The 15,281-nt window shown below is 37.6% G+C and overlaps 1 protein-coding gene across 3 annotated transcripts in view; it reads right to left on the bottom strand.

Annotated features, from left to right (window-relative positions):
• ANKIB1 (ankyrin repeat and IBR domain containing 1) overlaps positions 1–15,281 on the bottom strand; it is a 172,436-nt gene that overhangs the window by 52,892 nt on the left and 104,263 nt on the right. For all 3 annotated transcript variants that reach the window (XM_067562209.1, XM_067562210.1, XM_067562207.1), the window contains exon 5: positions 10,408–10,525. In XM_067562209.1, the coding sequence (XP_067418310.1) occupies positions 10,408–10,525 (118 nt within the window). The remainder of the gene's footprint in view (positions 1–10,407; positions 10,526–15,281) is intronic.

The following is a 15,281-nucleotide window of genomic DNA, read 5'->3' on the forward strand; positions in this document are numbered from 1 at the left end:
AGTCAAAGAGATCTTGTGAAATGCTAATGAAGGACTTTATCAGAAAAGATGCTAACTCCAAAGCAAATGGCCATTGTGATGATGACCGGAGGTCAGAGACAAAGTGCATTCCTCACTCATTGGCATCACAGGAAAAGCCCACATGGCTAGAGAGAATATCAGCTTTTCTTCTGTGAGAAGATATAGGAATGGATCCAAAGAAATATCCTTCATCTCTGAACTTTTTGGAGTCTTACAGGGAAGTGTACCAGATGCAAAGCGGAGATCCCCAGAGACAATCTGGGGACTCTGAAATACTTTTGGGAAACTGGCAGTCTATTACATCACTGCCGCCATTTGGAGTTACAAACTGTGATTCACCTGTACATATATTTTACGTACTTTAATCTCTCAATAACTCTCATTCTTTTTTCTTAGCTAATAAATCTTTAGTTAGTTTACTATAGAATTGGCTGCTAGCTTTGTCTTTGGTATAAGATATGGAATACCAACTTATCTGGGGTAAGTGATTGGTCTCTTGGAACTGGGAGAAACCTGATGTGTGATTTTTTGGTTTAAGTGATCATATCACAAAGTTCAGTTTGTCTGGACAGCAAGATAATCTGAAGAGTCTAAAGGAACTGTCTGTGACTCCATGCTAAGACTGGTATAATGATCCAGGAATTCACATTTGTTACTGGCTTGGTGATATCTAATTATAGAACATACCACCAGTTTGGGGTGTCTGCCCTTGTTAGGGTGACCAGATAGCAAGTGTGAAAAAGCAGGACAGGGGGTGGGCGTAATAGGCATTTGTCTATATAAGACAAAACCCCAAATATTGGGACTGTCCCTATAAAATTGGGATATCTGGTCACCCCAGCCCTTGTTTTCTGACAGTCTGCCCTGAGATAGACACTCACAGTTGTGAGCCATTCCAAAAAGCGTGACAATGTCAATATTTGTTTTGGAACAGGTACTCTAAATTTTATTATTTAGTTTTAAAGACTTACAACATGAAGACTTTTGTATAAGTATTACAACTGAGACTATTTTACTTCCACATTTGAAAATTATTCAGATTGACCTGAAATAGCTGAAGTGTTTGCCATCTACACAACAGCCTGTTTGCATATTCATGAGTGACTTTCTTAAAAATATAAAATTAAAAATGATCTGAATTTAAAAAGAAATAATTTATCCTTTCTAGGATTGTTTTATTCTACAACCAAATATTACTGTGACCTTTTCATTTGTACAAGTATGAAATTCACAGTTACAATTTTCCATGGTACAAATGAACTACAGTAAAACAAATGTTTAAAGAGTGACAAGGTAAGGTGAGATAATATCTTTTATTGGACCAACTTCTGTTGGTGACAGAGACAAGTTTTTGAGCTTACACAAAGCTCTTCTTCAGGTCTGAGCTGTGTAATCTTAAGAGCTTGTCTCTCTCACCAACAGAAGTTGTTCCAATAAAAATATTACCTCACCAACTTTTTCTTTCTAATATCCTGGGACTAACATAGCTACAACAATGTTGAATACATAAATGAATATATAAGCAGTTATTAAGGTAACAACGATAAAGATGGTGATTTTTAAAAATGGTTTAAAACTGCTTTCTTTCAAATATAAAACCAAACAAAACATTCAACATTGATTGTTTGTCAAATATTTTACCAAATATATCACAGCTATTTTAAGCTTCTTAAAACAAATTTTTCAAATGCTGTCAATTACTATATCTTACACAAAATCTCATTTTATTTGCCAACCACAAGCATCCGTGGTTTAGGAAAACTCTAAATTTTCAAAATTTTAAATTCCAATTTATTATGAAGAAAATCTATAATAAATAGAACTCTCTAACCATGTTATTGTAAATAAAAATTGCATGTGTACTAAAGTAAAGAATATACAATATAAGAAGCCCTATTTAGTAGTCCTATTACTGTATCAAAGAATGTTCATTCTGCATATCAGTAGGACAAGTTGCACTGAAATTTGCTTACTGCTTTTTAATATAAATGCAGATGATCTGGAGTCAAGTTTTGCATAACTTGTTCAAACCATACAACATTTTAAAGATTCCATTCATTCAATTTCATCTGCTTAAGGATACTATGTAACATCATTAGATTGCAATAAAAAATATTGTTACTCTTATTACCAGCATAACATATTATGCCATTTTACACGTTATCTTGTCTTTATAATCTTTTAAAAGGAACTTATTGACCGTAAGATATTGCTAAAAGCTGTAAGAGTCCTCAACATGGATGTTTGTTGTGCCTTTTTAAATTAGTAGTTGGAGCAAAGACTTCCTGCCTAATGGGAGTCCACTGTTCTCTTTAGTAAATCATGAGCTGCAGCAGAACGTAAGGTGGTGCAACATTAGCTGAACAGTACCTCTCTTACCTTGAAATCAATTATTTTAGCATGAGCTGAATTAGAAATTAGACTGCTCTATCTTTCATCCTATAAGAATGAGGTTTAAAAAGAGGTAATAGTATAAAGGTTAGTAGGTCCAGAAAAAACAACTAATATTTCTTTTCTAGTTGCAATTCTATGTAATAATTTGTTTTCCATCCCTCTCCCTCAAATCTGTGCTCTATTAGTGAAAAAACAAACTAAACCCCAATCCCAGCTTTCACAAACAAACTTGTACTAACAAATCCATGCTTTTCCACAACAGAGGAAATCCAAATTTGTCAAGTAAATAGATTTCAACTTAAAGGTTCTAAAAGATGAGTAAAATACATTATTTTTAACTTTATAAAAATTCATGTCCTTTGAATTAAGAAAATTAGAATTAAACTAGCCTTATTAATATTTTGTTTCTGTTTCAAAATTAATAGCAAAATATTTAGTTTGGCAAAATAAATTTATGTAGAATGGTTTCTAGTTTATATTTTAATTTAAAATCACAACATGTTGCTAAGTAGAGTAGCTGAGTTGTAGAGTTATGTCATGACAAAATACTGTAATAAAATATTCTTTTTCAAGTGTCCTCTGCATATTCCAGCTCTTGGGATGCACTGAGCAGGAGCAGCCAGAACAATGGACAAATGGAACTTCTGATAGCACTTTGTGTTAGGGTGTTCACACACTTCCCTCCCTGCCCCCAACATATGAACGTGTTCTGAGGGCATAGCTTTAAAAGGGTCTGTGACACCCTTTCTTTGGCACAGGCTATATTCCTTGAAGGAATACTCCAGGAGGAATGTCCACAGGAGGATTTCCAATATGTCAGAGAATTGGAAAGTGGCTCATCTCCTGATGACACTGTGAGTAGCTACAGCATTGTTTCCTTTGGCAGAGGGGATCTAATTTCATGAACTAGTTGATAGGATGGCATAAACTTTAAATTATCATCTGTTGCTTTGGAAGAGGTTATATATCCAGTCTTTCACATTTTGGGGTCTACTGCAAAAAGTCGGGTTTTGTTGCTTAGGTTAGACAGGATTTGGCAACCAGTAAAATTCCTCTGGTCCAATCCATCATTGTGTCAACCAATTTCAAAAAAGGCTGACAAGTTATACCAAATCCCTTATGCGGGATTCTTTTGTTTTCATCTACACCCTCAGTCTAACTCGGATTATGGCAATATCAGTTCAAGAGCAAGGTGAGGTCTTCAACCTTCTAACCCTTATGCTAAAGAAAGGAAAAAGTTGGACTCTAGGAAGAAAAATGTTTTCTTCAGCTTCTTTAAACACACATGACAAATCTATCATATCAAGTGGTTATGGCCAGGTATTAGTTCAACTGTGAGGGAAAAATCTCCCAGTGGATTACAGGAAGTTGACATCAGCTCTCAACAAACAGGGCTAAAATGTGGCTAAGCATTCAATCAATACCTTCCACTCTCTTCCTCTTTGTCTTACTATAAGAGCTCATAAGAATAAGAACAGCCATAATGGGTCAGACCAATGGTCGATGTAGCCCAGTATCCTGTCTTCCAACAGTAGCCAATACCAGGTGCTTCAGAGGGAAAGAATAGAACAGGTAATCATCAAGTGATCCATCCTGTAGGCCTTTCTCAGCCTCTGGCAAACGGCAATCCCTGCCTGGACCTATCCTCCATGAATTTATCTAGTTCTTTTTTGAACCCCATTATAGTCTTGGCCTTCACAACATCCTCTGGCAAGGCATTCCACAGGTTGACTGTATGAAGAAATACTTCCTTTCATTCGTTTAAACCCGCTGCCTATTAATTTCATTTGGTGACCCCTAGTTCTTATGTTATGAGGAGTAAATAACACTTCCTTTTTAACTTTCTCCACAACAGTCATGATTTTATAGACCTCTATTATGTCCCCCCCCTTAGTCGTCTCTTTTTTAAGCTGAAAGAAAACTGAAAGTCTTATTAAACTCTCCTTATATGGAAGCTTTTACATACCCCATATCATTTCTGTTATCCTTTTCTGTACCTTTTCCAACTCCAATATATCTTTTTGAGAAGGGGCAACTAGATCTGCATGCAGTATTCAACATGTTGGGCATACCCTGGATTTATAAAGAGGCAATATGATATTTTCTGTTGTATTATCTATCCCTTTCCTAATGATTCCCAACATTGTTAGTTTTTTCGACTGCCACTGCACATTGAGTGGATGTTTTCAGAGAACTATTGACAATGACTCCAAGATCTCTTTCTTGAGTGGTAACAGCTAACTTAGATCCCATAATTTTATATGTATAGTTGGGATTATGTTTTCCAATGTGCATTACTTTGCATTTATCAACATTGAATTTCATCTGTCATTTTGTTGCCCAGTCACCCAGTTTTGTGAGATCCCTTTGTAACTATTTACAGTCTGCTTTGGACTTAACTATCTTGAGTAGTTTTGTATCATCTGCAAATTTTGCCACCTCACTGTTTACCCCTTTTTCCAGATCATTTATGAATACGCTGAACAGTACTGGTCCTAGTAGAGAGCCCTGAGGGACACCATTATTTACCTCTCTCCATTCTGAAAACTGATAGTTTATTCCTGTCCTTTGTTTCCTGTCTTTTAACCAGTTACTGGACCTTCCCTCTTATCCCATGACTGCTTACTTTGCTTAAGAGCCTTTGGTGAGGGACCTTGTCAAAGGCTTTCTGAAAATCTAAGTACACTATATCCACTGGATCACCCTTGTCCACATGCTTATTGACCCCCTCAAAGAATTCCAATAGATTGGTGAGGCATGATTTCCCTTTACAAAAACCATGTTGACTCTTTTCCAACATTCATCTGTGTCTGATAAATCTGTTCTTTACTACAGTTTCAATCAATTTGCCTGGTACTTAAAGTTAGCCTTACCGGCCTGTAATTGCTGGGATTGCCTCCGGAACCTTTTTAAAAAATTGCATCACATTAGCTATCCTCTAGTCATCTGGTACAGAAGCTGATTTAAATGAGAGGTTACAGACCACAGTTAGTAGTTCTGCAATTTCACATTTGAGTTCTTTCAAAACTCTTGGGTGGATGAAATCTGGTCCTGGTGACTTATTACAGTTTAATTTATCAGTTTGTTCCAAAACCAACTCTAATGACGCCTCAGTCTGGGACAGTTCCTCAGATTTGTCACCTAAAAAGAATGGCTCAGGTATTGAAATCTCCCTCACATCCTCAGCCATGAAGACCGATGCACCAGAATTCATTTAGTCTCTCTGCAATAATCTTATTTTCTTGAGTGCTCTTTTAGCATCTCAGTTGCCCAGTGGCCCCACTGGTTGCTTAGCAGGCTTCTCCTTCTGATGTACTTAACATTTTTTTTGCTGTTACTTTTTTTGAGTCTTGGGCTAGTTAGCTGTTCTTCATATTCTTCTTTGGCCTTCCTAATTATATTTTTACTCTTCATTTGCCAGAGTTTATGCTCCTTTCTATTTTCCTCAATAGAATTTAACTTCCACTTTTTAAAGGATGCTTTTTTTCCCTCTAACTGCTTATTTTACTTTTGTGGTTTAGCCACAATGGCACTTTTTTGGTTCTCTTACTATGGTTTTTAATTTGGGGTATACATTTAGATTGAGCCTCTATTATGGTATCTTTAAAAAGGTTCCATGCAGCTTACAAAGATTTCACTTTTGGCACCGTACCATTTAATTTCTGTTTAACTGACTTCCTCATTTCTGTGTAGTTTCCCTTTCTGAAATTAAATGCTACCATGGTGGACTGCTTTGGTGTTCCTCCCTCCTCTCACAAGGATGTTAAATTTTATTATGTCATGGTCAGTATTACCAAGCAAGTCAGCTATAGTCCCCTCTTGGACCAGATCCTGTGCTCCACTTAGAACTAAATCAAGAATTACCTTTCCTCTTGTGGGTTCCAGGACTAGCTGCTCCAAGAAGCAGTCATTTAAGGTGTCAAGAAACTTTATTTCTGCATGCCGTCCTTAGGTGACGTACCCAGTCAATAGGGGACAGTTGAAATTCTCCATTATTGAGTTTTTTATTTTTATAGCCTCTCTAATCTTCCTGAGCATTTCACAGTCACTATCACCATCCTGGTAAAGTGGTCGGCAGTATATCCCTACTGCCATAATCTTATCATTCAAGCATGAAATTACTATCCATAGAGACTCTACGGCACAGTTTAGTTCATTTAAGATTTTTATCTCATTTGACTCTATGCCTTCTTTCACATATAGTGCCACTCCCCCACCAGTACGGCCTAGTCTGTCCTCCTGATATATTACTGGTATTACTGTGTCCCACTGGATTATCCTCATTCCACCAAGTTTATGTGATGCCTATTATATAAATATCCTCATTTAATATAGCGAAAACAATGAGAGTTCTATAGCACTTTAAAGACTAACAAATTTAATTTCAGCAGGCATAAGCTTTCGTGGGCTCCAACCCACTTCCTCAGATGCAAGTAATAGAAATCACACAGAAGGCAACATATACATATCCAAGGGAAGTGACAACAATGGGCCACAAAGGTGGCTGAAAGCAGGGTACTTGAGACCTAATTACAACCATTGAGTAGGAGGTGAAAATGGGTGATCAGAGATAATTACTTCTTGTAATGAGATAACCATTCCAAGTCCTGATTCAGACCCAGTTTGATTGGGTCAAGTTTGCAGATGGTTTCAAACTCATCAGTTTCTCTCTGAAGTCTGTTTTTGAAGTTTTTTTTGAGAGAGAATAGCAACTTTCAGGTCAGAGACATAATGTCCTGGGAGATTGAAGTGTTCTCTGACTGGTTTATGGATGTTGTTATTTTTTATGTCTGATTTGTGTCCATTTATCCTTTTGCGTAGTGACAGTCCAGTTTGTCCAGTGTACATGGCAGAGCGGCATTGCTGGCACATGATGGCACATATATAACATTAGTAGATATGCAGGTGAATGAACCCCTTATTGTGTGAGTGATGTGGTTAGGACCAGTGATGCTGTCACTAGAGTTCCTGGATTGGCCTTACTCACCAGCACCATACACCCTAAAAGAAAGCCAATCCAGGAACCTATCCCTGCAACAAACCCTGTTGCCACACATCGACTCTAGTGACAGCTTTTAGCTGTCTGTCATTATATGATATAACTGAATGGGATTCTTTTTCATTTAACTGTTTCTCATCAGATCCTGCCCATATTTTATCCTCTTTCATCCTCTCCTCCTTACTACGATTTAGAGAAGCTACATTAATAGATCCTCCCCTAAGACAAGTCTCTGTACAAATCATATGCTCCTCTGCATCTGTCAGCTTTCCCCCAGCTCTTAGTTTAAAATCTGCTCTGACTGTTTTAATTTTACTCGCCAGCAATCCGGTTCCATTTTTGTTTAGGTGGAACCCATCCTTCCTGTATAGGTTCTCCCTTTCCCAGAAGGTTCCCCAGTTCCTAATAAATCTAAACCCCTCCTCCCTACACCATCTCATCCATGCATTGAGACCCTGCAGTTCTGCTTGACTTACTGGCCCTGCACATGGAACTGGAAGCATTTCAGAGAATGCTTTCATGGAGATCCTGAACTTCAATTTCTTACCTAGCAGCCTAAATTTGGCCTCCAGGACCTCTCTCCTATCGTTCCCTATGTCATTTGTACCTACATGTATCATGACCACCTGCTCCTGTTCAGCACTACACATAAGTCTATCTAGATGTCTCGAGAGATCTGCAACCTTTGCACCTTGCAGGCAAGTCACTGTGCGGTTCTCCCAGTCATCACAAACCCAGCTGTCTATGTTTCTAATGATTGAGTCCCCCACTACTATTTAGCCATCTTTTTCTAATAACTGGAGTTCCGTTCCCTGGAGAGGTATCCTCAGTGCAAGAGGATACCGTGACATAATGTGGAAGGAAGGTCCCAACTATGGGATCATTTTTCTCTGCTCCAGTTGATGTTCTCCTTCCCTGAGACTGTGAGCTCTACGTAAGATCGAAAGGTTGTCTCTCTCACCAAGAGAAATTGGTCCAATAAAAGGTATTACCTCACCCACATTGTCTCAGAGGCTCTGGGGTTTTTTTTGCCTTCCTTTGTAGCATGGTCACTTGCTGGTGGGTCCTCTGTGCCTTGAAGTCTTTAAACCATGATTTGAGGACTTCAATAAGTCAGTCATAGGTTAGAGGTCTATTACAGGAATGGGTGGGTGAGATTCTGTGGCTTGCGTTGTGCAGGTGGTCAGACTAGATGATCACATTGGTTCCTTCTGACCTTAAAGTCTATGAGTCTCTTTATAATCAGAAGAGACAGTCATACTATCAACAGCAACACCAACAGTAAGCATTCTCTCAAACACAAGAGGAGAAAGTCCCGGATGAGGTCAAAAAATTCCTCAAACACATCCTCCTTGCCTAATGTCAGGCTGCATGTTTGACATGTTGATCAAAAGCTTTGAGCCAGTTTTGGAAAACCCTATCCTTTCTGTCCCAATTTTACGAAGCATAAGATATTACCTCACCCACTTTGTCTCTCTAATATCCTGGGACCAACACAGCTACAACAACACTGCATAAAATCACCACCTCAGACAGATGGGTTTTAGCCACAATAAAGTAAGGTTATACTGTCCAACTCCAATCCCTTCCTCTATGTAACCTCACCTCCTTTTAGGGACCCTTCCCACAAGAGATTATTAAGAACGGAAGTACAAGCTCTACTGTATGCAGGGGCTATTACATAAGTAGTATTAATTTCCAGAAGCAAAGGATCTTATACCCATTACTTTCTAATCCTGAAAAAGAACGGAGGTCTCAGACCGATTTTAGATCTTAGAGCTCTCAGCAGATACATCAGGAAGTTTCAGTTCAGAATACTATCTTCTGATAGTATTTTTTTTAGTATTATTATATTTTATAGTATTATTATAGTTTTGATCATTCCCTGTGTCTACTATGGATTGGTTTAGTGCTCTCAATCTCAAAGATGCATATTTCCATATCCCCATAAGACCATCTCACTGCAATATCAAAGTATTAATTTACCTGTATTTTCCTGAAACTTCCATACAAATAAAGGGGAATCCAGAATACATTACTTGGATGCAAAGAGAGCACTCATATATTACCTGGACAGAACTAAGAAGGTTAGGTCTTCTCTTAAGCTGTTTATTTCATATATCAGCACCTCTAAGGGTAGGCCATTTCAGCACAGTCCCTCTCAAGATGGATCAGATAGTGCATTGAGGAGCATTTTAGAGGAACTTAACTCTTTCCTCCCGTTCCTCTTAGAGCACATTCTACTAGAGTGGTTACGACAACTGTAGCATTCATTAAACGTATCCCTCTCACTGAGATATGCTGGGCTGCTACATGAAGTCCAATTTACACTTCTACAAAACAATATGCATAGGATCTGGCATCCAAGTCTGATGCACAGCTTAGCAGAGCGGTGCTTGAGTCATTGTTTAATTAGACTCCACTTTCTCCTTCCACTGTATGATACTGCTTGGCAACTATCCCAAGAGTGGGAATATACAGAGGATGCTCAAAGAAGACATGAACATTACTTACTGTAACCAGAATTTTTTGACGGACTCTGCATATTCCTGCTCCCCACCTGCTTTCCAGGCTCCTGTGGAGAGGGGTCCTACTTTCAGTGTTACTTGGTATTTCGATTTAGTGACTGGAAGGAACATAGGTGGCAACGGGCATCATGCCCCCTTTTATAACTATTCCTTCAAAATGCATTCATAAACTGAGGATGGAGGAGGGAGGGGCATGAGCACACTAACAGGCACTGCTACCAGAAAGTTCCATCAGTCTGCCTGCACCTGGTTGGTGCACCTCAAGAGTGTGCATATGCAGAATCCATTTAGAAGAACTCCAGTGACAAGTAAGTAATCTTCATTTCCTGTAATTTTTATTAATAATTATTTTCTCTCTCCTCCTTAATCATAGCTAGAAAAAAGAGGAAAAGTCCTCATGAATATGACTTATTTTGCTGAGACAATTTTTAAAACTATTTGAATGTTTTATTAGTTTTTGATTACCATGTGCTCGAAGCAGAGCTTCTGCAGTGAACAGTGGGGCTTGAAGCATGTCAGCAGATTCCACTATCAGCATATCCTTTAGCCTTCGCAGATCCTGAAGTCTTAGTCCCTCATATGGCTTTGAAAAGAAAAAGAAAAATACAGGTTAGCTCTACAGCACTATATGTTTTCCAGTGAACCTATAATTTTGTATTAAAGTGGCAACAACAATTTAAGCATTTCTACTACCTAACAAATATCTCAATTCATAGACAGAGGAACTACCCCATTGATAGGTAAATTGGGGTATAATTCTTTAGTTTGACTCATGACTGTGCAGACTGACAGCTATACCAAATTCTAGGAAGACATTGTAATTTGGTGATATTTATTTATAGTGCAACTTTAACATTTCAAAGCCAAAAGAAAATATTTCTACAGTTCCCTGATATTTCTAGAGTTCTGTCATTGAGATGGTCTAACTCTGGGCAGCTCTACATTAGAAGTGCTATATTGGCACAGTAAATGCACTGCTCTAGCACATCTGGTGAAGACGCTGCATGCCGACAGGAGAGTGCTCTCCCATCAGCATAATTACGCCACCTTTGCAAGAGGCAGAAGCTATGTCAGCAAGAGGCCAACACAGCGCCTCCCGCTGACATAGCACTGGTCTGGACAGTGCTTAGGTCCACTGTAACTTGTGTCACTCTGGGATATGTCTTTTTCACACTCCTGAGCGACATAAGTTAGTTCGACTTAAATGGTAGTGTAGACCTGCCCTTTATGTCAAATGATTAAAAAAAAAAAAAAGAATACCCAAATTACTTGGTTTGAATGGAACTCAGTTGGTGATATGGTTGAAGACAGGAAATCCAAATAATTTTTATTGGAAAAGTAAACTCATTAGTTGGCCGCTAGAATTCTGAACCTGTTCAAAATCTATTTCTGAGGCATGGGTAAGAAAAGAATGCTAGATCCAGGATTACCTGAAGTAAGATATTACTTGGCTTGGCAAAAATGCAAATGTGGGTAGCAGCTGGATGACTTGTTACTGACCTCACATGTGCAGAGGGCCATTACCTTAGCATTATTCTGGGGACAGGAACGCTGAAGGTTTGGATAGAAAGAAGGAGAATGTATAATTGACTGGGATCAAACTGCAGGCCACGTGAGGCAGCATGCACCTAGTCAGAAGAGGGAATGGAGGTAATTGATTGGTTCAGAGGCCTGAGCATACAGCTACAGGTGGCTGATCCATCGCAAATACAGAAGTTCAACGCACTCTTCAGGCAGCAGTGGACATGGACATCATCACCTTAAATGGTGAGAATCATTTTCAATCCCCCTGCTGGTCTCAGGATGGCAACTTCTCTTACAGTATTAGCAATAGGTTCAGCTGGAAAGGCAAAAAAGGCAGTAACTTTGGGGTCACAGTCCAGCTCCTATGGCCAAGATGTGAGAGCTGCATCCTTACTCTTTAAAAATATCAAAGGAAAAAATAAAGACTTTATTAAATCTTATACACCCATGCAGACAGCATACAGGAAGGAAGAAAGGGACTGAGAAAATGGTTTGCTAGGCTTTTAAATAGTTTTTTTTTTTAATTCACATTTATACTACAATAAACAAAAAGGAGTCCACCTCACACACTGGACACCCACAATAAACTCTAAAAAAAATACATTTAATAAAGAGACTCGATTAATTACCCACATGCAGTAGTTCCATCAGCAACATAAACTAGCATCAACTGATGGTATAGCCTGCTCTCCTTTCTGTGACTGGCCAGCTCCCCAGACTAGTGTAAACAGAGGAAGTGGATCCATAGCCCTGTCTCCTCTTTGCCCCCTTTAGGAAAGCATGGTGGAAGTGGTCCCTGCATTCCCCATAAACAGGGACTGTGACCATCCTGGGCCCTTATGTGGGCTGTTCAAGTTGGGGAGAGTTCCTTGTGCCTTCCTGTTGGTGCACACCCATGTTAGGGCTAAGGACAATTTGATCCTTAATGGGTCCCTCCTAAAGTAAATCTGGGTCACTAGCTTGATAGCATTCTGGAATTTGATTGACCTATTTAATTTCTTACAAAAGAGATGACTTATGAAAACATGTTAAATAGACAGAGATACAACCAGCTGGGTGCTCAAGTGATTACATTTGCATGGATGTGCTGTAAAAAAATTGGGACAACGACTAAATACTCTGAACTTTATCTGAACTGTACTCTGAATTATCATTCAAAGAATGTAAGTTAGCTTCATCAGCATGACAACCACCCCTTCTAAAGACAGCATCTGTAAGATAAATATATTCTTTTTTTTAATGATATCTGCAACAGAAATGTATATTCAAGAAACTAACATTTCAATCTGAACTGCACATTAGCTCTAAGTTATGTTTAACTGGTTGGTTTTAGGTTGAACACTGGCACTTATCTCGCTTGAGTAATAACTGTTATATTATCTCAGTTGGAACATTCCACACAAGCCAGAAAGGATTTTTTGATTCTCTGGTTTTAAGAATCTTAATTTGCTCTTTAAAGCAATGTGGGAAATATTCCTTAAGAACATGTTTTAAAAATACATATATTTTGTTCACTAAGTAATATATTATTCCATGAAAAAACATTAAGGAGACAAAGTTAAGCAGCCAGAACTCTGAAATGGTAATGTTAATGTTGCACACATAGAGAAAACCTTAAATATGCCCTCTTCGCAAAGATGATACTGTCTTTAATTATATGAACACGTACTGTTTCTCAACATAATTCAAACAATTTTTTCTATGACCTCAGATACATGTGTAGCTCATTCCTGCATAACTTACATAGGCCCAGATCCAAAGCATAGTGAAGTCAATGGAAACATCTCCATGATTACAATGAACCTGATCAAACCCAAAGTGCACAGGAGACCTCCTTCAACTCACTCCATCTGCAGGAACCCTTCACTGATTATAACTGAGGTTTGTACTGAAAAACTTGCCGTTTGCATGTAACCAAGAGATCTCCAGCCCTTTAAACTATACTGTCACTTTGGGATGTTCTATTTTCAGGTCACTTTTTCAGCCCATGGAATAAGTGTTTTCTACTACTATCTTCAATTCTTGTAATATTTTCTGTATACGCCTCCTTTTACACACTTGCACATCCGAGCAGACACGTGCACATCTCCCTCATTATTTTACATCTAATATTCTGAGACAGATAACGAAGATACCATCAATTATTTTATTAACAAATTGCTATTTGAAACTATTTGACACTGTTTATTAATATCTTCGCTCGTGAACAGAGGTTTTATTTTATCAGTTCATTTAAAATTAAAGGGATTTTTCTATTTTTAATGTACTGTTAAAAATTGAAAAGGCAAAGCAATTCCTTTTTGTGCAATTAAGACGGCAACCAAGTGATAACAAATTATGTAATTATCACCCTTTTTGTAAACTGGGGCTATATATTTTTGAAAATTCATCTGACTCTGCATCTACCCCTCATGCACACATGTGTAAGATATATAGATTTGAGATATTAAAGCCAACTGTACTTTTATCTCCTCTTCCTATTTAAAAGGCTATTTCTATCTCCAGGTACTAATTTTAAGTGGGTTATTTTAAGAGTGCAAACACATCTTTCATTTTCTTAAATTTGAACACTAAAGTTGTGCTTATACTAAATGCTAAGTACATTTATGCTAAATAGTTTTCAACTGAAATTGAACAGATCCAGTCTAAATATAATTAATTTAACAAATATCTGACTTCCCTGTTCCACACTAATGGGAACATTTCTGCAAGATGTAGTGATATACAAACATGCAAATGATTGAAGAAAATGATTGCTTTGGTGTTGTGCAATATAGTGCTCTGTGTGTTTGGCAGAAGAACTAAAACTGTTCTGGATGATCTGCTCTAAATTTCTGCTTATTCCCAGGTGTTCCTTAGCATATACTGCGTACATTGAAGCATGGGGTTGAAATGAAATGTCTTTTACCTTCTCAGGCTACACTGCAAAGATGAACCGGTTTCTATTTTAGGAATAAGCGGTGAACCAGAGAACTATGAATGTGAAACCATCAAAATTGATGCAAAAATAGTTAGTTAAAATGATTAAAATACAATTTATATTATTTGGGTTGCTGCTAGCCTAACTTCACCTTTAATAAGTCTTAAGAGAGAAATATTTATTATATTCTTATACATTATACTTACAGGTAATGTTCGCTTATGTTCTTTTATTGTGGCTTGTTTTAATTAATTAAATAAAAACACAGAATTCGAGGCCAGAAAAATCCCATGGAATCTTTCCCTGAGCTGATTTCTGTTTAAAAAACACCACAGGCATATTGTATATTTTGACACTTTTGCTTCAGCCAACCACAATGATAAGAGAATAGACTCTGGTCATAAAGTTTTATGTCTTAGTGTTTTACACAGAGACATAGTTCTTACGTTTATATCTTACTTTATAAAAGTTTAATATTCCTATTCTTCTATACTGTGTTATGTAGGAACATATTTAATTTAAAAAAACTATTATGACCTTGCATTTGTTATAAATTTTTTAATTGCAAACCCAGATCTAATCATTACAGATACCCAAGATTTCTTAAAAAGACAAAATTAAAGCAGAAGTGTCTCTTCAGGAGAATGTTCATTTCAAGTATTAACAATGGAAAACAAGATTTTGAAAGGATGGACCTACAGTTTGTGTTTACGAGTGAAATAGATTTTATTCAGAAACACCAGTAGAAGGAATAAGTGAAACTGATAGCACAGTTTGTCATATTCTATCAAAAACAAAGTAATAAAAAACTAGGCCTGTTCAACCTCTCTTTCTCCATTGTGTTAAATTCATACTAAAAGTTCTCATTTATTTTCAATTCTAGAATGACTTTGTG

Source organism: Emydura macquarii, unplaced genomic scaffold (genome assembly GCF_026122565.2).
Source record: "Emydura macquarii macquarii isolate MOO-44397 ecotype Brisbane River unplaced genomic scaffold, CSIRO-AGI_Emac_v2 contig_2422, whole genome shotgun sequence".
Lineage (NCBI taxonomy): Eukaryota > Metazoa > Chordata > Testudines > Chelidae > Emydura > Emydura macquarii.